This window comes from Suricata suricatta, chromosome 2 (assembly GCF_006229205.1).
Source record: "Suricata suricatta isolate VVHF042 chromosome 2, meerkat_22Aug2017_6uvM2_HiC, whole genome shotgun sequence".
NCBI classification, from domain to species: Eukaryota; Metazoa; Chordata; class Mammalia; order Carnivora; family Herpestidae; genus Suricata; species Suricata suricatta.
The window spans coordinates 60,080,164-60,104,459 of NC_043701.1; the positions used below are offsets into that span (position 1 = coordinate 60,080,164).

A 24,296-nucleotide genomic window follows, 5' to 3' on the forward strand; every position below is an offset into this window, starting at 1 on the left:
AACAGTTTCCTCATATGATTTGAAAATAAATGATTGGATAACCCTTTGAAGAGTAAAGTGGAAATGTCTCCTGTAACAGAGCACTCCCCACCGATCCACTGATCTTCTAAAGGAGACTGTTTTATCTTTGTTACTAGTACCTCCTACTTCCTGCCTCTAATAAGACATGCTAAGTGTCTGATTTAACCATTTTTAAATGTTAACTTCTCAAATTGATTTGTTCCCAACATATAATAATTTAAATTAGCACACTAATGAACTATATAAGTCAGTTACTCTTTCCTAAGAAATTCTCATTTACCTCCTAACTTAAATTTTACTGAAAAGCATCATTTGAGTCAAAAAATCAGAAGAATTTCTCATGGTTACATCAGAAAAGAAACTGTCTTAATATGAAGCTTGTCTTAGTGATTGATTTCTCAAACTTTCAGTGGGGGAGAATGGGCTCTGTGAGTCCATATAAAGTCACCAAAAGGAAGTTGTGCCTTGATGTCAAAGTTTTAGGAGACGTTTAGCTAAAAATCTAATGAGGTATGTGCTGCCACCATAGAAATTGCTAAAAGTGTTTGGGGCATATTTCATCTAGGGGAGGTGATTTTGATATAGACAGAATGATTTTTACGATGATCTTAAATGAGTTCTTTACACTATTCTTCTTTCTACAATTAAGTGGTACAGCCTCCAACCATTATTCGCCAGTCTCCAAAAGATTACATTATTGATCCTCGAGAGAATATTGTGATCCAGTGCGAGGCCAAAGGGAAGCCTCCTCCAAGGTGGGTGTGATTTCTGCTCTGTTACACAGCTGAAAATAAGCACTGCTATTCATATTGAAGTTAATGTCCAGTCCTGCCTATCTCTAAAGTATCATGTGTAAGTTCAGGGTTTTGTCTTTCTGATAAATTAAAGTCAGGGTGTTCTTCTTAGAAACCCCATAAATTCCATTTCTGTACTCATGCCCTTTGCAAAATGCTCAAAAATTGTAGCGAGATGTGGAGGAAAGCCTTCTAATGGCTCTCCTGCCCTTATAGCATGGATGTACCCATTTTTCCTCTGGGCCTCAGTTTCTTCATCTGTAAAATAAAGAAGTTGGATTTGATGACATCAAAGATCTGTCCTTGCTCTGGAGAGTTCTATAAAATAGCCCTAAGTGAGATTTCAGACTTGGCAGGGTTCTGTACTCCAGATTCTCCATTGCATTATGGCATGAGCATTGCACAGCATTTTAGAGGTGGGAGAGACATGAGAGGTTATCCAGTACAACTAATAGACTTTGTAGACAGAAACTGATGCCTGATAATGCTTGGCAATGTAGCCAAGGTCCCGCAGCCAGATAGCAAATACTCTAACTTGCACAGTAACATATGGGAGTTTTGGAGAGTTGGATTATTATTATTAGAATGTAATGTGGATTTTTAAGAAGGAAGTGAAAGTTTCTAGATTTTCATTTCTTTACATTTTTTTTTGATGCTTATTTTTTTTTGAGAGCCAAAGCATGAATGGGGGAGGGTCAGAAAGAGAGGGAGACAGAATATGAAGCAGGCTCCAGGCTCTGAGCTTGTCAGCACGGAGCCCAATGTCGGGCTTGAACTCATGAATCGTGAGATCATGACCTGAGCCGAAGTCAGACACTTAACTGCCCAGGCGCCCCTCTAGATCTTTCAACTCTGATCTATTGCTAGCCTCACCCAATTGTCACAGACTGGCACCTGAGAGAAACACTATCTGGTAAATACTTAAGTATGTCAAAAACATCCATCAGAGGTTTGCTTCAAAACAGTCTGTTCTGCCATATTATTAGAAACCTCTAGCACCTGAACCCAAATGTGATGTCATTTCACGGAGTTCCCGGTCCATTTCACACTGACATAATACTTCCTGCAGCTCCCTATGAGGTAGGATTTCTCCACCTCAGCATTTAGCAGCATTCCCGGCCCCTGCAGCCTCGGTGCCCTCCGCCCACCACGACCTCCTACTGTTCCACGTTGGGTCAACCACTGATGTAAGGTTAAGCAGTGGGAAGGGAAATCCAAGTGATCCGGGAAAACATAGTGAAGTTTCGAGATCCATGCCTTGGTATGAGCATGACCACTGTTGATTTGTGACTAGTTATAAAGCATTTAATTACATGGGTGCTGTAACTTCAAAATAAGGCAGTCCTTTAGATAAATAAAACTGAAAAAGAGGAATTTCAGTTGGCAACTTGGAATACTTCCTAAGGAATTTACAAAATTATCTCTAGAACTGAAAATTCTCACGATGTATTTTTTAAAGAGTTACCACTTTTGATAACCAGCATTTTAAACACCACTGAACTCTTCCTATTTCGCCCCCTCTTCCCAGCTTGCACTTTGCATTTGGGTGACATGAACTTGGTCTGATCACTTTCAAATGCACATATGTATTAGTACTTGGAAAAGCCTTTCTTGTCACGTTTCAGCCCAGGGCAAAATTTTATAGACAGGTTATGAACTCTGTGAACAATGGAGTTTACAATAAAAATGCTAATAAAGCTTTAAGAGAGCGTGCCTGGGAGACCTACTTTCTATATTTTCTTTGAAAAATGACAGGCAATTTGTGTGCATGATTTCCTCGAGACAGATGTCGGCTAGTTCTAATGAAGACATGTACCTTAAAATGTATGGCCAGTACTTTTTCCCAAGTCACAATTCAATGAAACATTGTAGGTACAGAAACCTCTTTTACTGAATAGTATAATCTAATCGCTATTTCTAGAAACCTACAGAACTGCTAGGAAATTGCTCAAGAGTAAGTAATCCTGTTTTTCTTGACTGTTAACAAGCTTAATCCTTTATGTGTTGGGTAGCTTCTCCTGGACTCGAAATGGGACTCATTTTGACATAGATAAGGACCCTCTGGTCACCATGAAGCCCGGCTCAGGAACCCTCACAATCAACATCATGAGCGAAGGGAAAGCAGAGACCTACGAGGGGGTTTATCAGTGTACGGCCAGGAATGAACGCGGAGCAGCAATTTCTAATAATATTGTTGTCCGTCCATCCAGTAAGTGGGACATTAGCCCCGTGCTTTGCCAACCCAGGATGTGTTATATGCAAGTCCAGAACAAAACACCAGTAGTAAGAGAAGTGTTTCTTTCCTGACTTGATCAAACTATTAATTTCTCACATCACTTACATATGGACAAACTTTCAACAGCCAGACAGAAATAAATTCGGTGTGAAATGGATAATGGATAATTGACATTTTGTTTTAGGGTTTCCCTGGAAATAGGGTGGCCTGAAGCCTTGATATTAGTATGACTCTTTTTGCAGTAGTTACTACCCAAAGTCTCTCAACAACATGTAATTAAACAGCATGTATTTAAAGAACGGTAATCACTTGCAATTCTGGTCATTTTAAAAACTGTTTTTATTACCTGCGTTCATTATTGGAAAAAAAATTACAAAAAAAGAAATTGAAAAATCACTCATGAATCCTTCCACTCAAGCTAGCTCTTTCCATGTTTTCTAGGCAAATGTGTATGTATGCATTCCAAATGAGCTCATTCTGAAATACTATTTTATAACCTATTCTGAGTTATCTGCATATCATGTATATTCTCATACCAATCTTATAAATAAGTATACCTAATATATAATATTCTTTGATACTCACAAGTGTACATACACAATTATTTAACAAATCTTTTGACAGTTGGTATTCTTTTTTTTGAGAGAGAGAGTGAGAGTGAGCACTCACTAGATAGGGGCAGAGGGCAGGCTCTGCCCTTAATCGAACATGGGCTCGATTCCATGACCCCAGGATCATGACCTGAGCCTCAATCAAGAGTCAGATGCTCAACTGACTGAGCCACCCAGGTGCCCCTGGAGTTTTCCATTCTTTTGTGAAGAACATACTTATAGCGAAATTATTATGTATCTCCTTCATGATTTATCTAATAATAAAAATTTTTAAACATGAAATTGTTGAGTCTACATTTATACTATTAATAGCAGTGAATGAAAATAATCACATTTTGACTTTTAGCATTGTATTTAAAAATTATTCTCTTGTTATCTTAATGCACATAAATTCTGAGTTACCTATTCCCCCAAAGTTTATTCTGTCTTTCTTTCTAGTGCTCTTTTTATTTTTCAATGCAGAAGTAACTTAGAAGTTATTATTTTGTATCCTAGGGTCACCGTTGTGGACCAAAGAAAAACTTGAACCAATAACCCTTCGAAATGGCCAGTCTCTGGTCCTTCCCTGCAGACCCCCACTTGGATTGCCACCACCTATAATATTCTGGATGGATAACTGTAAGTTTATATTTTTTTTTAGATAATTTTAAGTTAAAAAAATTTTAAGTTAATTTATTTTGAGAGAGAGCATGGGAGGAGCAGAGAGAGAGAGGGTGAGAATCCCAACCAGGCTCTATGCTGTCAGTGCGGAGCCTGATATGAGACTCAAACTCATGAACCACGAGATCATGACCTGAGCCCAAAATCAAGAGTCAGACTTTCAACCAACGGAGCTGCTCAGGCGACCCAGATAATTGTAAGTTTTAAAAATAGGAACTGTCTTTCTTCAAGGTTCTTATGATTATTTGCTGTCCCAGTAAACTGTTACCTCTCGTGATTCACAAAATATTGGTAAAATGTGTCAGAGATGCTCAGGAGAATAATTACTCATTGAAATAAATAACATGTCACGTGCAGCATGATTTTCTTGAACCGGCACTGCTCTACATAAACCAATTCCCTGTTTCCACCGAGCTCATATTCTATGCAGTAGGACTAGTTGGGGGGTGAAGAAGGAAGCAGAATAAATGCATGTAGGAAAGAAGTGCTGCGAGGAAAAAAAGGCAGTATTTTGAGCTTTAAAGGGATGAGGAGAGAGCAAGGCAGGCCCCTAAACGTCCAAGTGGAAAGGAAAGGGGGTAGGTCCCCAAGGGAGGAGCAGATCAGTGCCCGTAAAAGCCCCAGAGGACACTGCCCAGACAGAGTGAGCCTAGAGGGGAGGGCGACAGAAAAGGTCAGAGAAGTCCAGGGCTCGGGCAAAGCTCTGGCTTTTGCTCCGAATGAAGCGGGGAGACCCTGAAAGAGTGATGTACCCCTGAAAATGAAACAAATAGCACAGCATCACTTCAGCTCCTGTGGGGATTGCAGAGGGGGCATGGGGAGGCCAAGGAGACCTACTGGGATGGCCACAGCTGTCACTCAGGCCAGGGCTGATGGTCACATGGACTCGGGGAGTGGCCATCAGGTGGGAGCCAAATGGTCAGCTTCTGGATATATTTCAGAGGTAGATCCTGCAGGATTTATTGGCAGTGGGATGGGGGCGTGAGAGGGAGTGACCAAAGGTGACTGCAGACTTGAACACTGAGCTCTTGGCAACAGGGAATCACCATTTCCTGAAACAGCAGAAGCCCATGAGCAGGAAGGTAGGGGGAGGGACTCACACTATTTGGAACATGTTACATTTTTTCATTCAGCCTTATTTTTTAATGTTTATTTTTGAGAGAGAAACAGACAGAGTATAAGTAGGGGAAGGGCACGGAGAGAGGGAGACAGAGAATCTGAAGCAGACTCCAGGCTCTGAGCTGTCAGCACAGAGCCCGATGTGGGACTCAAACCCATGAACCACAAGATCACAGCCTGAGCCAAAGTCGGACACTTAACTGACTGAGCCACCCAGACACCCCTTCAGGTCTTTTCTTTTTAATTGCCAACAATGGCTAATATTTATTGGGTATTTACTAAGTGCCAGTTCCTTTGCTGAGATCTTTACATGAGTTATCTCACCAGTTTTTTACAACAACCCCATGAGGCATGTCTGCTTATTCTTTCTACTTTTTATTTTTTTAATGTTTTTTCATTAACACGTAATCGACATACAAGGTCCTATTAGTTGCAGGTGTACATTATAATGATTTCATATTTTTATACATTATAAAATGATCCCGCGATAAGTCTAGTTACTGTCACTGTACAGAGTTATTACATTATTACAGACTTATTCCCTGGGCTGTACGTGACCTCCCTTAACTTACTCATTTTATTACAGGGAGTTTGTACTTCTTAATCCCCTTCACCTATTTTACCCACCCTCCCAACCCCTCCTCCTTCTGGTAACCAACAGTTTCCTGTATCTGTGAGCTGCTTTCTGTTTTTTTAGATTCCACATATAAGCAGAATCATACGGTTATTCGTCTTTCACTGTCTGACTTATTTCCTTTAGCATAATGCTCTCTGGGTCCATCCATGTTGTCCCACATGGCAAGATCTCGTTCTTTTTGATGTTGAGTGGCAGTCTGTTGTATGAACACTACTTCTCTGCTTCCATATGTTGGCTATTGGAAATAATGCTGCAGTAACACAGGAGACCGTATATCTCTGCAAACTCGTATTTTCATTTTTCTTGGATGAGTACACACAAGTGGAATTGCTGGGTTACAGAGTGGTTCTGTTTTTGAGGAACTTACATACTGTTTTCCATGTTGGCTGCAGCAGTTTACATTCCCACTAGCCGTGCACGAAGGGTCCGTTTTCTCCACCTCCTTGCCAAGGCTCATTTTTGTTTTTTTGATAATCGCCATTCTGACAGGTGTGAAGTAATTAAAACTGTGGTGTTTCATTTACATTTCTCTGATAAGCATCTTCTCATCTTTCCACTTTTATTTTATCTTATTTTTTAAGGTTTATTTATTTATTTTTGAGAGAGAGAGAGAGAGACAGGAAGCCAAAGAGAAAGGGAGAGAGAGGATCCTAAGCAGGCTCTGTACTGATAGCTGGATGTAGGGCTTGATCTCACAAACTGTGAGATCCTGACCTGAGCCGAATCCAAGAGTCGGAAGCTTAACTGACTGAGCCATCCAGGTTCCCCTCATCTTCCCACTTTTAGATGAAGAAACTGGGGCACACAGAATGAAGTCATCCGTTAGGCACGTGAACATCTGTCTACTCCGCCCCTACCCTTAAGGGAATTTTTGTTTGCTGCCTCCCCTGCCCTCCAAATCCTCTTGTGCCAATAGTGTCTTAAAGGGAGCACGTTGTTCTGCTCAGTGACAAAGAAACCAGGGTTTGGGATATGAGGGGCCTGTAAGGCCACGTAGAGGTGCCCATCAGGAGTAGGAAGGCAGATGCAGGGCCCCAGTCACAGGGTAGGAACGTTAGTGCACAGGTTCTCCTAGACCTGGGGCCTGGGTGTGCGAACTGGGGGAGGAGGTTTGGGAGGGAAGAGAAAAGCCTGGGGTGTGAAGACCAGGAGCCCCCCAGGGAACCCTGAGGAGAAACCAGCAAAACAGATGAGAAGGAGCAGTCACTGAGGTGAAAAGAACAAAGATAAAGCAGCATCCTTGGGATAAAATAAAGCCAAGTGTCAAGAAGACAGAACAATCAACTGTTTCAAAAGATCAGATAACTTCTGATCTGAAAAACAACTATTGAATTTGGCAACACAGAGATTACTGTTGACCTTGACAAGAGTCGTGTAGGTGGAATGGTGGGAAAGAATGCAAAATATTTGTAGGGAATATAGTCTATTCTCAGTGACATGATTTCTTCTGAATTCACAGACTGTATACATTACTGAAGAGAACATTTAGCTCTAATATTTTCCATTTTCGACGCTTATGTGAAATTACTCAGAAAATCTCACAACAAAAACAAAAATAAATATATAAATGCATAAATGAGCAAATATAGTTTCCTGTTATTGTATAACAGCTTTTCTTAATGTTTATTTTTGAGAAAGAGAGACAGAGCGAGAGAGACAGAGTATAAGTAGGGGAGGGGCAGAGAGAAAGGGAGACACAGAATCTGAAGCAGACTCCAGGCTCTGAGCTGTCAGCACAGAGCCTCACACGGGGCTTGAACTCACAAACTGCAACGTTATAATCTGACTCAAAGTCAGAGTCTTAACTGACTAAGCTACTCAGGCACCCCCATAGCAACTTTTTAAGAGGTTTAGAAAAATTAGATAACAAATCTAATGTAAAAGAGTGGTGTGTGGCATCAAAAATAGCAGTGTCCAAATGTCACTGCCCAAATGAGGCCCAATATTTGCTTCTTATTTGGAAATGGTGACCTTTTCGCTTAATAGATAGACAAATACATGTAAAGTTTCAAAATCACAAGAATATGTGACTTTTTCCCCAGATTTCACTGCTGGCTATGTAATTTACATACATTTTAGGCTCTTGGCAAAGCTTCTGCACCTTTCAAATGAAATTGCATCTGGAATATGAGGGGGGAAAATCAGATTTATATGGCATTCTTCTTGCAAGATGACATTATCAAGTTTTCCGATCTGCATGCATTTGTTTTCTAAGTATAAGGCAAAGAAATTCCATGGGCAAGTGCTACCACCTTCTCCAAGTCCCACTCCCTTTAATTTGATCTACCAACTCCCATCAGTAATAAAATACAGGCATGAGAATCAGAAGAGAAGAAAGGCATGCTTGTCTTTCACTCTTTATATTCATTAAATAAATGTACCATATTTTCCTGAATTATTTTTAAAAAGCCTTTTCCACAAGGACTTGTGGTTTCCAGCCACCAGCTACCACGGCGCCCCCCACCCCCCGCATCTTGACCAAGAACTTGTTTAACATGGCTAACCAGCATTCTTTCAAGCTCTGGCTCCGCATTTCCCGCCCGAAGGGAACTGCAGGCTTTCAACTAGAATTTTGCATTTCATGTAATGTTAGGTGGCGCGCTTTATGCAGGAGGACCCCTGCTTAGCTCAGCCTGGAGATTTCTCCGGAAGACAGAACACGTGGCCCGAGGCTGCAAGGATGACAGGTTTCCTAGTGCTGTCACTTCGGAAGCACAGAACTCTCAGGGCTGCGGGGACTGGGTCAGAAGCTTCAATATGCCTGTTAGCCAGCCCAGTGTAAATTTATGCATAGATCAGAGGCCCCACCTCCCCAAACCCTTTGTCTACTTAGAGAATCTTCCTTGGGGCACCCAGGTGGCTCAGTCAATTAAGCGTCGGACTCTTGATTTCGGCTCAGGTCATGGTCTCAGCTCAGGTCATGATCTCACAGTTTGTGAGTTCGAGCCCCACACAGAGCTTTGCACTCACAGGTGAGGGCCTGTTTGGGATTCTCTGTCTCTCCCTCTCTCTTTGTTTTTCCCCGCTTGTGCTCTGACTCTCCCTCTTTCTCAAAATAAACTTTAAAAAGACAAGACAAGAAAAGAAAATCTTGCTTCAGTATCTGAGGCTGGACAGTTCCTTAACTGGACCTGAGGGGAAGTAAACTGTTAAGCATGAACTTGGAAAGTCGGAATGCTGACTTTAAGTTCACTTAATCACAGAGCCCCTGGTAAGGGCCCAGTGTGGTTTCAGTACCACGACAGCAGACACAGCAGACCGTCTCTGCCCTCCTGGAATCTAAACCCTAGTGCACGAAGACAGGCTATAAACCACACGCAGGGCAAGTAAAAGATGTTGTAGGGTAGAAGGTGATGTAAGTCTCAAAAGAAAAAGTAGTGCAGGTGGGGGTGGGGAGGTTGGACTGGGTGGGGGAGCTCTGAGGGGCTCGTCCGCAGTCTGCTGTTCATTGCCCGTGTGCTACCTGATTCTTCAGTTAGGCCATGGGCTCTAACAGGGAGACCCTGGGACTCAGGGCACCTGGCGTGGGACCTAGGTCACAGTTAAGTGCTCTCACAGTGTTTGGTGTCTGACTGGGCATGTAGAGGCAACCCAAGTTAACATTCTAGCAAGACTTTCAAAAAAATTATTATTATTTATTTTTGAGAGAGAGAGAGAGCAGGGGAGGGGCAGAGAGAGGGAGACACAGAATCCAAAACAGACTCGAGGCTCTGAGCTGTCAGTACAGGACCCAAAGTGGTGTTTGAACCCATGAACCACGAGATCATGACCTGAGACGATTTGGAAACTTAACCAACTGAGCCACCCAAGCGCCTCTCCTTACAAACCTTTTTAAAAAATGCATTTTCTAAGATGTGTGTGTATACACGTTTAACAGTTAGGGACTGGCATAAATATTAGGAAGAGTCATGCAAACGCTTTTGTAAAGCATTTTTTTTTTGGTTTACACGTGCCTAATGCACATGACTGAACAATTCTAACCTCCCTGCTGCCCCCGCTCCAGAGAAATTAGGGTCTGGCAGGCACAGTGGGCGTTTTCACATGTCATGCTGTTGTTGTTTTTACAGTTATTTGCTTTTACTCGAAGAGCTTTATAGGGGAACAACATTCCACTGAGGTTCACCAAACTACTCGTAGGTACATCTGTCTTGGTCATTTGGAAAGCGGCCACTCTGTGATGGAATGATCTGGGTTTCCCCTCTGCCTTTCTCCAGCCTTTCAAAGACTTCCACAAAGCGAGAGGGTTTCTCAGGGTCTGAACGGAGACCTTTATTTCTCCAACGTTCTCCCGGAGGACACGCGTGAAGACTATATCTGTTATGCGAGATTCAATCACACTCAAACCATACAGCAGAAGCAACCTATTTCGGTCAAGGTGATTTCAGGTAAGAGCTCAGCCTCCTGAATCTCTTTTGTAATGATCTTTACAAGTATGCAGAAAATAGATGAACTATACTACTGACTTTGAAGTCAACAGGTTCATTGATAAGGAAACTACCCGTGTATAGTTAGCTACAAAAGAGTTGATATATAAAGAGCACACGTAACCTAAATACTGTGTTTTACATCCATTGCTGTGTCCATGATGACTTCCTGAATCTACTTGGTATCTTGAGCATTTGTGTGTGCTTTATGCCCCGTGACGCCTTTAGGTTTAATTTTGTTAAAGTTTTTATTTATTTTGAGAGAGAGAGAGAGAGAGAGAGAGAAAGTATACCAGAAGTGTGGGGGGAGGGGCAGAAAGGGAAAGAGAGCATCTCAAGCAGCCTACGTGCTGTCAGTGCAGAGCCCGACACAGGGCTCAAACTCACAAACCCATGAGATCATGACCTGCGCTGAGATCAAGTGTCGGGTGTTTACCCTACTGAGCCACCCAGGGGCCCCATCCACAACGCCTTTGATTGGCAGGCCTGCAGCTTCAGTTGTGTGTTCGAGATTAATGGTTGGGGGCAGCTGAGTGAATGAATCGGTTAGTCATGTACAAGGTAAAAGTCTGTGTTTGGTAGGAGTGGCACGTGGTTAGTGAGACTGTATATGTTTGCTTTCGTTGCCCGATACTTTTATGTAGTACCTTCTCCCCTCCTTCTTGCATTCTTCATAATATTCTGTTTATTTCAGTGGATGAATTGAATGACACTATAGCTGCTAATTTGAGTGACACTGAGTTTTATAGTGGTGAGTTACGGTGACTGTAAATTCTCCTCCATCGTAGAATTTAGTCCACTAACTTCACCTCCATAGCTGTTTAACCTTATATCTTCATGAAATTCCTGGTTACGTGTTTAGTCCCACTAGAACAAATGTATGTTTTCTGGGAAATGTAGTTATAAGCTTATGTCCTGTCACTAAAACATTTTCCATGGTGTATGTATAATAATGAGAGTTATTATCACTGTTTTTATGTAAAGCACCATTTCACATGATTTGGGGAAAAAACCATTCATGTATGTTCAGAACAATATTTTTCATTTTTTTGTCTCGTTTACAAACTTTTTTCATTAATCAAATAACAGTGCATCAACCTGCTAGAATACTAACTCATCAAAGTCTTAGTAACATCAAGTGGTCTCTGATAGTAAGTCATCACATTTCCCGTCTGTTTTCACACGACATTATCAATGTCATCGAATCAGTAATAGTATGTTCCTTAGTTTTGTTTAAAACTGAGTCACTATCTCCAGTGGAAATCATCTTTTTTAAAATAGAGCATTTAAGATCAAGTTCTTTTAAAAAGAAAAAAAATTTGATATCCTTAAGGGAAATGTGACTCTCAAGTATAGAGTCTATCTATAAAAATTGTGGTTTCTGGATATGAGTCCTTTTAATTATCTCTAAGGCAGAATTTCTGCTGTATTAATTTTTTACCCTTGAGATGTCAAGTAAAAAATCTTAAGGTACTATTAATGACCAGAGTAGGCATAACACAACTCCTGCCTTACTATTGTATTTTATTTTATTTCATTTTACTTTATTTTAATTTACTTCTGATAAAGATGGGCTGCAAAACCATTCCCTTAATGATTTCAGAGACATAAGGTTTCCTCCACAATTTCTAAAGTCCTAGGAAAATTCTAAGTTCTCTCAAATAATACCTTCCCTGGTATTCAGATTTTTTCTTCTGAGAAATGAGAATAATTCATAAATTACCTTTTTTAAAGTTTACTTATTATTTGGAGAGGGAAAGTGTGAACTGGGAAGGGGTGGAGAGAGGGAGGGAGAGAGAGAATCCAAAGAAGGCTCCACACTGTCAGCACAGAGCCCAATGTGGTTCTCAAACCCGCAAACCACGAGATCCTGCATGACCTGAGCCAAAAGCAAGAGTCAGACGCCTAACCAACTGAGCCACGCAGCCTCCCCTCATTTATTACCTTTTCACTCAGTTTTTGTGAGCATCAGATAGATAATGCACTTAAATAGTGCTGCTTCTATAAAGGGCTATAGAACCTTAAGATTAGTGTAATTCCTACTTTAAGGGTTTCTGAGAGGCCATCAGAAGATAAGGCCACAATTAAGCAACGTTTCTATAAAAAGGAAGGAAGATGTCCTGTGTAAATCTCCCTGAGATCTCCGACTTGAGCCCTCTTTATTTTTTTATTGATGAAACCATGAAATCAATTTCAATGTATTTGAAATGCATTATTCTTAATTTATGGCACACAATTTACTAGACCTCTGTTAGTAGCTTTCTTGTTTTGTTTTGTTTTCCATAAACTTTGCAATTTGAGGGTCGTGACATTTAGACATCCACCACAGATTTTTATCTCCAGGATTAATCAGTGGACTTGACTATGATGTTGTTCCTACTATAAACCAAAATCATAGTCACAGCTTTCAGAAACATCTAACACCTTCTAGAATATAGTTAATTTTCCCTTCGACCTAAGCACAAATTTTCAGGGATGGAGAATTTGATGCCATGCCTTTCCCCTCTATGTCTACATCTTGCAAATTTTCCAGCCCACCAAAAACTCATGAAAACCGAGCCCAAATGAACAGAACACACATGAGTAGAATTGTCCTTACTATCAGTGCTGATGTAACCAACATTGCTTCTGTTCCTCGCTGAGTGAGCCATGGCTGTTCATAAGGCAGAGTGTGATGTATAGTTTAACAAATCCCATGGGGTTAAGTGGTTTTGTAAAGGAATTAGAGTTTTAGGCAATGAACTGTGTTTCTAGAAATACATATTCATAACTTTTCATCCATATGATTTTATTGTTTGCAGCCAAACCAAACAGAGAGAGGCCACCAACGTTTTTAACTCCAGAAGGCAATACCAGTAACAAGGAGGAATTAAGGGGAAATGTCCTTTCGCTGGAATGCATCGCAGAGGGGCTGTGAGTTGACGCTTTATGTCATGATGTACACTTCTTACAAAATGTAATAGACTGGTAGAGACGCGTTAATGTCACAGCAAGAGGCATTGTCTTATACGAATTTCATCAAGCATCAAAAAAAATTGAGAGCTATTTTCAAAATAAGCCATATGACTCTCATATAACTGAAATAGTCTGTTACTATAATAGTGTTCCCCTTGAAATAAGTAGCCGTGATTACCTTATGATTGCTGCGATTATAGTTAGGATGTATCACTTTGCTACTGTTGCGTAACAAACAACCTCAAAACTTAGCAGCTTAAAAACAATAGCTACTTATCATGAATCATTTGTCCACAGGTCCCAGGGCTGTTGAGTAATGGACAAGATGGGGATATTTTAGGTTGAGCCTGCTCACGCACCTGCTAGGCAGTTCAGAGGTGGGTTCTCAGTGCTGAGGGTCTGCTGGCTGCTAGCAGGGCAGCTCTTGGCCATGAGTTTCCCCTGACCCTCTAGCAGTCTAGTACTGGCATATCATCCTAACAACAGAAGCACTCAAGGCCTCTTAGGGGCCTGGCCTCAGAACTGACACACTGTCCCTTCAATGCCTTCAAGTCACAAGCCTAGCTTCCTTGTGAATGTCTCCTCTGGGCACACCTCAGAGCTGATGCCACTCTGAGAACCCGTGTGCCCTTGACAGGAATTGCAGAAAGGCCTCCGCTCAGAGACAAGAGCAACTGTTCTGTTCTGTTAGGTGTGCACGAGAGGCAAGCTTCTACATGGTTCCCTTGCTGGCCTGGCACAGAGCAGGTACTGTCGATATGGCCACATGTGCTGGGAACATTGAACGGAATCCCAGAAACATCGGTGTCATCACATGGTCCGATCTGCGCTGCCCTTGATGCGGGTCACCCCACATTCTCAGGTTCCTGCCCAGAATGGGTCTCCAAGAAATGGCTTCACTCTGCACTGCGGGAGACACAGGGAGACCTCTGCTGGTCACGTCGGGGAATCACAACACGCGCTACTCCCTCTAGGAACTGAAAACTGGCAACCCCTATTAAAGATCTAAAATATATATCTTTCCCATCAGACTTTAAAAAAGAAAAAAACAAAAACAAAACCCTTGGAGTTTTCATCATCATGGTGCTAGAAAGCGCTTTAATCTACAAACTCTAAACTTTGGGGAGTAAAGATACCCATTCTCACAATTTTGGGATTCTCCTCCCCACAAATGGTCTTTTACATAAAAACTAAAATACGATTGATATTTGGAAATTGCATAAAACTTTCACAAGAATTTTTTTAAAACCTTGGAATGTTGTCACATTAAGGGTGGGGTCTCTTCATTTACAAGCCAATAGCCGTAGGGCTCAGAATCAAAATACTTCTCCTTCATAACAGCTGCTCAAGGGGGAGTAAAGAAGCCTCCAATTCATGACTTCCTTTGATATCACGCTTCTATCCCTGTCACCCTCTCGCCTGCAGATCATATGAGATGCCAGTTATCTGACTATAAAGAAACATCAGATATGCTATTGGATATTATATCTTCATGTATATATATATATAAGTATATATATATATATATATATATATATATCTTCAGCTTTTCAAAATGATTTTACATTTTCTACCTCTTTTTGTATTCAAAGCATGTTTTATTTTAGAAGCTATTTCATCAAATATGTATGTTCAATTATTTGTATTCAACTACACAAACCAAAAACAATTCTACAATCAGTCAATTAATCCTACTTGCATTTCTAATGACAAATATTGTGATCTCCCTGGGGGCCTAAGACTTTTTTTTTTTTTTTTGTCTTTATTTCCCAGCACACAACTTAGTGCTTGGTCTGTAGTTCACTGCTTAGTAAATGTTTGTGTCCAGTGGGGGCTTATTTTATCCTCATGGGAATCTCATAAAGTCACTAGATCAAAATTCTTCCATTTGGTGGGGATATATGTATAAAACTTCATGGGCACAAATAGGTATGTCAACTCTTTCTCTGCATTTTTTAAATGTTTTTTTTTTATTTTTAAGAGAGAGAATGAGAGAGAGAGAATGAGTGGGGGCAGGAGCAGAGAGAGAAGGAGACACAGAATCTGAAGCAGGCTCCAGACTCTGAGCTGTCAGCGCAGTGAGATCATGACCTGAACCGAAGTCAGACGCTTCACCAACTGAGCCAGACAGACGTTCCTTTTCTCTGAATTTTTAACTCTAGCTGATAAAAAAAGAAAACCTCAGTATCATTAATTTCAGAGTAACCCTTTTGATTGACATTTTCCTTCATGTAAAATTTTCCAGTGGTGCCTCATGGATCAGAGCTTTGAAGAAAATAATTAGGTCCCTTCAGCAAAGTCACTTATGCCAGCATGCTCATTGAATCAGGAAAGTCAAAATTTGTGGTGCCCTGGAATTAGCATAATAATTAGCATAGCAGCTTGTGTGAAAATTGTAGCTTATGGACTTTGGTATTTCAATAGGCTTTTAATGTTTATTTACTTATTTTTTGAGAGTGAGAGAGTGCAAGCTGGGGAGGGGCAGAGAGAGGAAGACAGAAGCACAATCAGGCTCTGGGCTGACAGCAACGTGGGGCTTGAACTCACGAGCTGTGAGATCATGGCCTGAGCCGAGATCAAGAATCAGGAATTGGATGCTTAACAGACGGATCCACCCAGCCCCCAGCCCCGGAGATTATTTATAAAAGGGTAATGCTAGCTACAATGTCTTTATATTTCTCATAATCTTTATACACACAGTTTGTTACAAACTTGAAGGAAAATTCACCCTCAAAAGGAATTCCGTGAACTTCTTTGTTGTGACATTTATTTATCTTCTCAGGCCTACCCCAGTCATTTACTGGATAAAAGAAGATGGAACCCTACCCATCAACCGGACATTTTATAGGAACTTTAAGAAAACTCTGCAAATTATTCAGGTTTCAGAAGCAGATTCCGGAAATTACCAGTGTATAGCCAAAAATGCATTAGGAGCAATCCATCATACCATTTCCGTCACAGTTAAAGGTATATCATTGTTTCACATGCATTGCCCTTGCCTTCATGAGAACTCGTAACTCTTCAGTTAAATACACTTCTGATTATATTCTTCCGTAGTAACAAATGTAAATTTTTATCAACATTCCCAATACCTTGAATCTCTTCTCATTGCTATTTATAATGCATCTCAAGCAGGTGAAAAATTCTCTCCCTCAAATCTTCCTCATGGAAGAATTCCAATTAACAACTGTAGAAAGAACAAGGGAAATTAAAAATCACCATTAAAATCCAATGGTTATAACTGCTGCAGGCAAGAGCCAGTGATGAAAGCTGAGATTAGTGGATAAAACTTTAAGGAGAAATAGGGTATCTGCATAGCATACATGCCTCCCCAAAATTAATTACTGAGGCAGGTTTAACAAATGTCTACAGATTCTTTGCCATTCCTTTGGGAAGGAGATGGAGCTAGATTTCCTGACCCTTGAGTAGGGGCTGAATTAGTGACTCACTTTTAACAAACAGATTGTGGAAAGCAGGTAAATTATAACTTTCCAGAGGAGAAACGTGGCAGATATCACCTTCACCAAGTGTGCCAGGTTCACATAAGCAATACTGAGTCATGTTGGTATCCTGCATTCCCTGAAATGATGCAGTAAGAAGGGCCCGTCATCTAAAACCTCAGTGTAATCATGAGGAAACATCAGACAAACCCAAGTTGAAAGACATTCTATGAAACAACTGATCAGTACCCTTTAGAAGTGTCAAGGTCACGAAAGACCAGGGAAGACCAAGACACTGTCATATGGGAAGAGACTGCTAAGGAGACAGGATAAGTAAACACAGTGTGGTATCCAAGACAGGGTCCTGGGACAGAAACAAGGTGTTGGTAGAAGAACTGGAGAAATCCTAATAGAACATGTCGTTTACCTAATAGTATTGTACCAATTGTTAATTTCTTGTGTACTAACTGTACCATGGTTATGTAGGGTCACATTGGAGAAAGTTAGGGGAAGGGCTCACAAGAACACTCTGCTGGCTTTCTGGTTTCTCAAAAGTGGGAAGTCTTTTAACTGGCTTCCTAGTTTTATAATTAGGTGTATTTGGCAGGACTCAGAATTTAAATTTATGTTTCTTAACCCTTCTCTACCTGTAAAATGCTTTGCCTCTTTTGTGAAATCTGTTACCTTTTTCATGTCTGAAGTTAATATAAAGCGAGACTACATTTGTAGCAAAAGGGTTTGGAAACAATACGTAGTCATCTGTGAATCTCTTTAAACATCGTTTTGAAAATTTGTAGTGTTCTCTGAGACATCACTTACAAATCTACCCACTCTCAAAAAAATGAAGCCAATAGATGTTTTGCAAAATACTTATTTTTCATTATTAAAATGGTTCCACATACTAAATTTGTTAGAATACTTGCATGATTCAAAGTTTTGTGTGTTTTTTCTTTCCTTCCTAAAGCGGCTCCATACTGGATCCTGGCACCTCAAAATCTTGTTCTGTCCCCGGGAGAGGACGGCACGCTGATCTGCAGAGCCAACGGCAACCCCAAGCCCAGAATCAGCTGGTTGTCAAATGGCGTCCCGATAGAAAGTGAGTTTCTGTGCCTGGCTCCGGTGGTAGTATGTTTTCAGAGCACAGCTCTGTCACAGCTGGGAACACTTGGGGATAAAATACTTGTTGTTAATGAAGGAAGCCATGTGCAGTTAAAAAAAGAGGCCCCAAATTGCCTTTAGGTGCTTATTTTATTGCCTTCAGATATTCCTTGGGACTGAATCATTGGTGCGCTTAACATGATGCCATGTGTTGATGGGGATTCAGCAATATTTGCCATGGTCTACATTGACCCTAGGAGGAATGACAGCATCAGAAATAAACATGACTGAGAAGTTCAGATCATTTTTCTCTTTCCAAATGTCAAGTGGCTTGTGGAAATATCGTAGGAGTCCAGGGAGGCTAGGGATAGAGCCGGGGGATGTGGTGAGAAGAAGAAACACAGCTGTTGTTATTTAAAGAGTTCTCATTCCTAAGCATGGCCCGGATGTCCCTAAGTTCTGTGGTCTTAGGCCAGCATCCCATTTAGACCCTTCGAAGGACAGGTTCCCTGACCATGGTTGTATGCTGGACACTCAGGCATTGCTAAGTTTTGCCTCCCCAGGCATGCCGAGGCACCTGGCTGCTGCATGTCCCCTCGTGACTCACCTTCCCTGGACCCCTCCTGGCTGATCGCTCCCCACCAGCTTCTCCAGCCTGCCGCTGTGCCACCAGAACAGTCCCCCGAAGTGTGGCCACAAGCCCATCCACTGATCTTCTCAATCACAGCAAAGGCCAATTTTCCAAACCCCCCCCCCCCCCCCCCCCCGACTTCACTCACCACCAGCTGCTGCCTGCAGAGAGTTTCTGCACATTTTCCCCTTCTTGGAATTCAGACCTTCTCTTAGACCCAGAGAGAGAGAGAGAAAATCAGCTTTTGTTTAAAACCCAAACTTAAGATCACCCTCCTAGCCAATCGCATAATAATCTGCAAAGATATTCTTTTTTTAAGTCTATTTTTATTTATTTTGAGGGAGAGAAAGATAGAGGAAGAGAAAAAGTACAAGAGAGGCAGAGGGAGAGGGAGAGTCAGAATCCCAAGCAGACTCTACACCATCAGCACAGAGCCCGGTGCGGGGCTCGAACACACAAACTGTAAGATGATAGCCTGGGCTGAAATCAAGAGTCAGACGCATAACCAACTGAGCCACCCAGGCACTCATGCAAAGATATTCTTTTAAATTTTTTTTTTATTTATTTTTGAGATAGAGCAAGAGACAGAGCACAATTAGGGGAGGGGCAGAGAGAGACGTAGACAGAATCCAAAGCAGGCTCCAGGCTACGAGCTGTCAGCACAGAGCCTGATGCAGGTCTCAAACTCATGAGCCATGAGATCATGACCTGAGCCGAAGTTGGACACTTAACCAACTGAGCCACTCAGGCGCCCCAAAAGATACTCTTGACTCACAATGAAGACAGTCTTTAGGCTCATGAAGTTAAACACCTTGGTTCCTCATTACCTCCAAGCCAGAATCAAAAACTGGTTCTACTTTTACTTGACCAAAAGGTCCATTAAACTGGCTTCCCTGAAACAGTCTTCATCCGGGGATGGATCTGAGAGCTACTGGCAGATATTTAATGTCTCAGTCCCCATTTCTCACTATCAGGCTCATACAACTGCAGGTCTGAACCAAGGAAGAGCTTCCTGTTCTATGATGTTTGTTAGGAATGTGTGCCACACTACACTGTAGTTATCAGATACTCCAAAACAGATCATCTGTGTTTACTGTAAAAGGAAGGATGTTCCAGGGAGAACGCAGATTCTAAAGAGGCCAGCCATGGGGGCAGGAGAGGACGGCACATGCTCAGCACTACGAGAGCACATTTTGCAACTAGAAGGTTCCATGCCTTTTGTGTAAGGTTAACTGCACACCTGAGATCAGGCCTCAGTGGGGCTGACAAGTGGGAAGGGCCATGCGTCTCACCCCCTGGCGGGAAAACAAAGGAGCCAGGGAAGGTAGAACAGATTAACCCCTTCCTGTGATCCACTGGGATCATCGTCTATCCAAACCCGACACAGGCAATGCCTGTCAGGGAGCCTTGTGACTCCAGTCCTATTAAGAGCTTTGAAATGCACTCGTAGGCACCTCTTTAAATGAAATATCTGCAAGGAGCAGCAGTTGGGAAAGACTTGCCCAAGGAGGGGAGGCATAGGAGGGCAGTCCTGAGATATAAGCTAGGCTTTCTGTAACCCCAAACCATCCGATTAAGTCCCGAGCAGAAAGAGTTAGAACAGAATCTCCCAGATCAGGTTCCAAATTAGTTCATTTCTTCCATCCTGAAAGTATGCATCAAGCCCCTGCTGGAAAGCCAGCAAGGACCTGAGCAAAGGTAGGATCAGGATTCTACAGTCTCTACAGACCCAGGATCCCTCAACCTCTAACGTGCCTCAGAGCAGTCCCTCTGGTCCACAAGCGAGGAGAGAAACACCATGCGGCATGGCGGCAAAGCAAGGGACCTCCCTCGCCTGCCAGGCTGCCCCATGGTGTTGGAAACAGGTGCCACATGTTTGTACCAAGATGATGTGGAGTGTCTGTGAATGGTGGCTCTCTCCACCTCTGGTGGCCAGGCTACAAGTGTGTGGGTTACTGTGTGAAATCTCATTATTAAAAGGTGATGGCTTGAGGCATCTGGGGATAGGGGGATCTCAAAGCTCTCTGCACAGTAATACTGCAGGGCCACTGTGTTCCCTACCACAGGCCCCCGCAGCTGATCCATCTACAGGTTCTGCTATGTTTGCATAGCTAAGTTCAAAGCGAACCGTATGTGACCATAGGGAGGCACAGAATTGGCCTGGTGAGGATTCCTAACCTTCCAAGGGGCCTAGAATAGACCCCGGAAGTTAAATGAGAACATAGGCCATCTCGAAACAATACCTTCCACCTGAGAAGCTGCAGAGACCTTGTAGGGGCAGGGCAGGGGGGCCAGCTTCTGAGGATGAGGGTCAGGGAAGAGCCTTGTCTCTGCAGCTTCATGCAGGGAGTTGTGCAGTGTCCTTGCCAGGTGTCACATAACAGGGGACCACGCTACCGGATACACTGCCTCCCCACTTCTGACTGTGGACAACCATCTAAGGACATTGATACCTCCTCCTAGCTCAGCAAGCCCTGGCTGCCGAGGCCACATGACCCTCTGAAAGGAGAATCAGAATCATGGATAAAGAGGGGTAAGACTAGGGTTCTGTGAGCAGAGTACTGCACTATGGAATTGTGACTGTGCATTTCAGACCTGGAATCTACCCGTCTCACAGAACTGGAAGAAGTAACTCAGAGTGTGTCTGGGCTCTGACATAGGAGAAGCAGCCAGGCATGGAGGCCTGGTCCAGGACAGTCCCCAGATGCCACCAAGACATCTCCCTCCTCCCTTTTCTCCAAAGTAAAAGGCTCAGTTGGCATTCCCTTATGGGGATGGAGTAAGTAGATGAAGGAAAATCTATCGCCTTGCCCAAAGATGTGTTCTACATCATGGCCAAATGTTCTGATTTCAAGATGTTTATAAAGTAGATCGACTCAGAAAATCTGAGCCTTCATCTCATGCTAAACAACCACATGCTCCAGTTTCTAATTTCTCTTGTCCGAAGTACACATACTTTCTAGTTAATCCATTGCATCAAGTTCTTTTTTTTAAAATTTTTTGATGTTTATTTATTCTTGAGAGAGAGAGAGAGAGAACATGAGAGGGGGAGGGACAGAGTGAGAGAGGGACACAGAATCCAAAGCAGGCTTCAGGCTCTGAGCTGTCAGCACAGAGCCCAGTGCAGGGCTCGAACTCACAAGCCGTGAGATCACAACCTGAGCTGAAGTGGAACGCTTAACCGACTGAGCCACCCAGGCGCCCGCTCAAGTTCTTTTTGAAATAAAAGTATGCAATAAAATATTTTCTACATTGATAGTGCTCTATACATATGAAGTGGCACTAATTACTATTCTCTTTCTCTAACTGCTGGAAGCATTTCTAGTTTTGGCCAGCTATATCAGGACAGTTGGAATAAAGGAATGTATTGTTGGAAAGCTATCAGCCCAGTTCTGAACCTGTGGCTCTAAATTGTATATGATGACTCTATGCTCAAATTTCTTTTTCTGTTGTCCATTGATACCAAACAAAGTTGCTTATTCTCAGAATTAATCATTGTTCCTTTGTATAACTGGGGTTTGGTTGCTGGAGACTTACTCCTACCTAGTAGCCAGCACACAGAATCCAAGGGCTTCCAGTATCTCTACCCTGGCAATTTTCTTCTTTGTCCAATACTGACTGAGCCACCGTATGTTACTGCAATAGTTCCTGGGTTTGTGTGTGTTTGTTTAGTTAAGGTACTTCCAGAAAATGTAGCCCAAATCCCTGTGGAGAGATATTAGCTTATTCCCTTCTCTCACCTAAAGGATTTGTTTTATTCCTAAACACCTTGCCAAAAATAAATACTTGAAGACTGCTCCATTAAGCAGCAACAAGGCAGATACAGTCAGATGCCTTTCAGGTAAAGAATAGCATTGAGAAGAGTTGATAGCAAATAAAAATGCAAGGTTTGGCTACATAAAAGCTTTTTAAAATGGTTTATGTTGAGAATCATGAGTCCCACTGAGGAAAGATCGTCCTACTGGCTTCATTAGTTGAGCTGGTCTTCCAAGTTCATGGTAATGTATTGTTATGGTAGTTAAAAAAAAAAACACCATGTAACATAAAATTTATCATCTTAATCATTTTTAAGTATACAGTTCAGCAGTGTTGAGTATATTCATCTTACTGTTGACTAGACCTCCAGAACTTTCTCATTTTGCAAACATATAGGTCTGTACTCATTAAGCATCACATGGTGGTGTAACTTTTAAGAGCTCTATGCACTCAAGAAATGTGGGGAGCTCTCCTCACATATCCAGAGAGATTCAGGCCAGGGGTCTGCCTCATCACTGCCTAAAATACCCAGACGCTACTCAACCAGCCCTCCACTGCATGGCACATCTGCAGAGGTGCCATCAGAATGGTGGGCACTGACAGTCCCCCAGAGTGGCCCAACACTGAGTGCGCAATTGCTGGGTCCAAAACTGCTGAGAATACCTGACAAAGAAAAAGATTCTAGAAACCTTGCTCTGTTCCAATAGTTTTGCTTGCATGGACGTCACTGAGAGTAGATGAGTCAGAAAGGCCCCAGTGATACTAGACTTGGGGTCTGGGACAAGGACCGTGGGTGGCCCCGCGGTGTACTGCACTCTCAGGCTACCTGGCTGCCACAGCTATAGTTTGCTTCCTAGGCCAGTGTGACATTTCTGTCCTCTGCTGTCATGTACTGGTGACATCTTTACCCTGCTAAAGGAATTAGAACTTGTATTTATCTTCTGGTTGGAAGAGCATGTTTCTTAAGGCAATTTGGAAATGTTCACAGTCATAAGCGACTAAGAAACCAACTCAAGTTACCCAGGCATTCCCCCAGCACGAGTTGAGGTAACTGGAGTATCTAAGGTGATTTTACTAATTAGCTATTTGTTGTGAGCAGAGTGTCAGACAACCACACACAGAACAGTCTGCCAGTAAATGTTATGTGGTTCAAAGTCACTAATTCTGTAGCCGTGGAAAACAAACACAGCATGCATGAGCATACTACTCCGGATCCATGTACTCCAACAAGAATGAATAGCTATAGTTCGGTTTATTTGTATTAAGGTGAGTTGATAAACCACAAATGAACCACAAGGTGTCTAAATGCAGTGATGAGTACGTCTTAGATGCACATGTTTTTTTCTGTCATCAAAGAGAATGTGTTTGGAATGGAAGCAAAGGCTTCTTTTTTAGGGTCGAGTTGCTAGAGCAGCTTTAAGAGAAAGAGCGCTGTTCTGAGCGTTGATTTGGAGCAGCGTGTTGGGGCCGGTACCAACCAGCCCTTTCAGTGTGCTTTTAACACAGCGCAAGGTCGCAGCCTAAGGTGTGGCACTCACGGAAGGGCATTTATCTCCAGCGGCACAGGACTTCCACACTGCTAGGCGTGACCTGCACTAAATTCTCACATAGTGTGTTACTCACATGCCGCTGCAGTAAGAATCAATCCTGCTCTGACTTTGGCTTTTTGGGTTTTTTTTTTTGTTTTGTTTTGGGGGTTTTTTATTTATTTTATTTTTAACATATTCGAAAGATTTCACTAAAAAACACTCTAAGAGAAATTGCACATAATCTGTTTCAGCCTCAGTAATTTCCGATTCAGGAAAAAAAAGAAGGTTTCATATTTGATAATTGGCCCTGTATATTTATATAGTACCTATTTATTTATTTATCTGTTTATGTCATCGAGAGGCTCATAAAAGATACAGGTTTGGA

The 24,296-nt window shown here is 42.1% G+C and overlaps 1 protein-coding gene across 18 annotated transcripts in view; it reads left to right on the top strand.

Annotated features, from left to right (window-relative positions):
- Positions 1 to 24,296, top strand: part of NRCAM (neuronal cell adhesion molecule) — a 282,358-nt gene that overhangs the window by 209,426 nt on the left and 48,636 nt on the right. For 13 of the 18 annotated variants that reach the window (XM_029926953.1, XM_029926994.1, XM_029926962.1 and 10 more), the window contains 8 exons: positions 671 to 776; positions 2,828 to 3,024; positions 4,158 to 4,280; positions 10,293 to 10,463; positions 11,197 to 11,253; positions 13,304 to 13,415; positions 16,240 to 16,424; positions 17,862 to 17,993. In XM_029926953.1, the coding sequence (XP_029782813.1) occupies positions 671 to 776; positions 2,828 to 3,024; positions 4,158 to 4,280; positions 10,293 to 10,463; positions 11,197 to 11,253; positions 13,304 to 13,415; positions 16,240 to 16,424; positions 17,862 to 17,993 (1,083 nt within the window). The remainder of the gene's footprint in view (positions 1 to 670; positions 777 to 2,827; positions 3,025 to 4,157; positions 4,281 to 10,292; positions 10,464 to 11,196; positions 11,254 to 13,303; positions 13,416 to 16,239; positions 16,425 to 17,861; positions 17,994 to 24,296) is intronic. The other 5 variants (XM_029927010.1, XM_029927051.1, XM_029927022.1 and 2 more) reach the window with 1 other exon arrangement.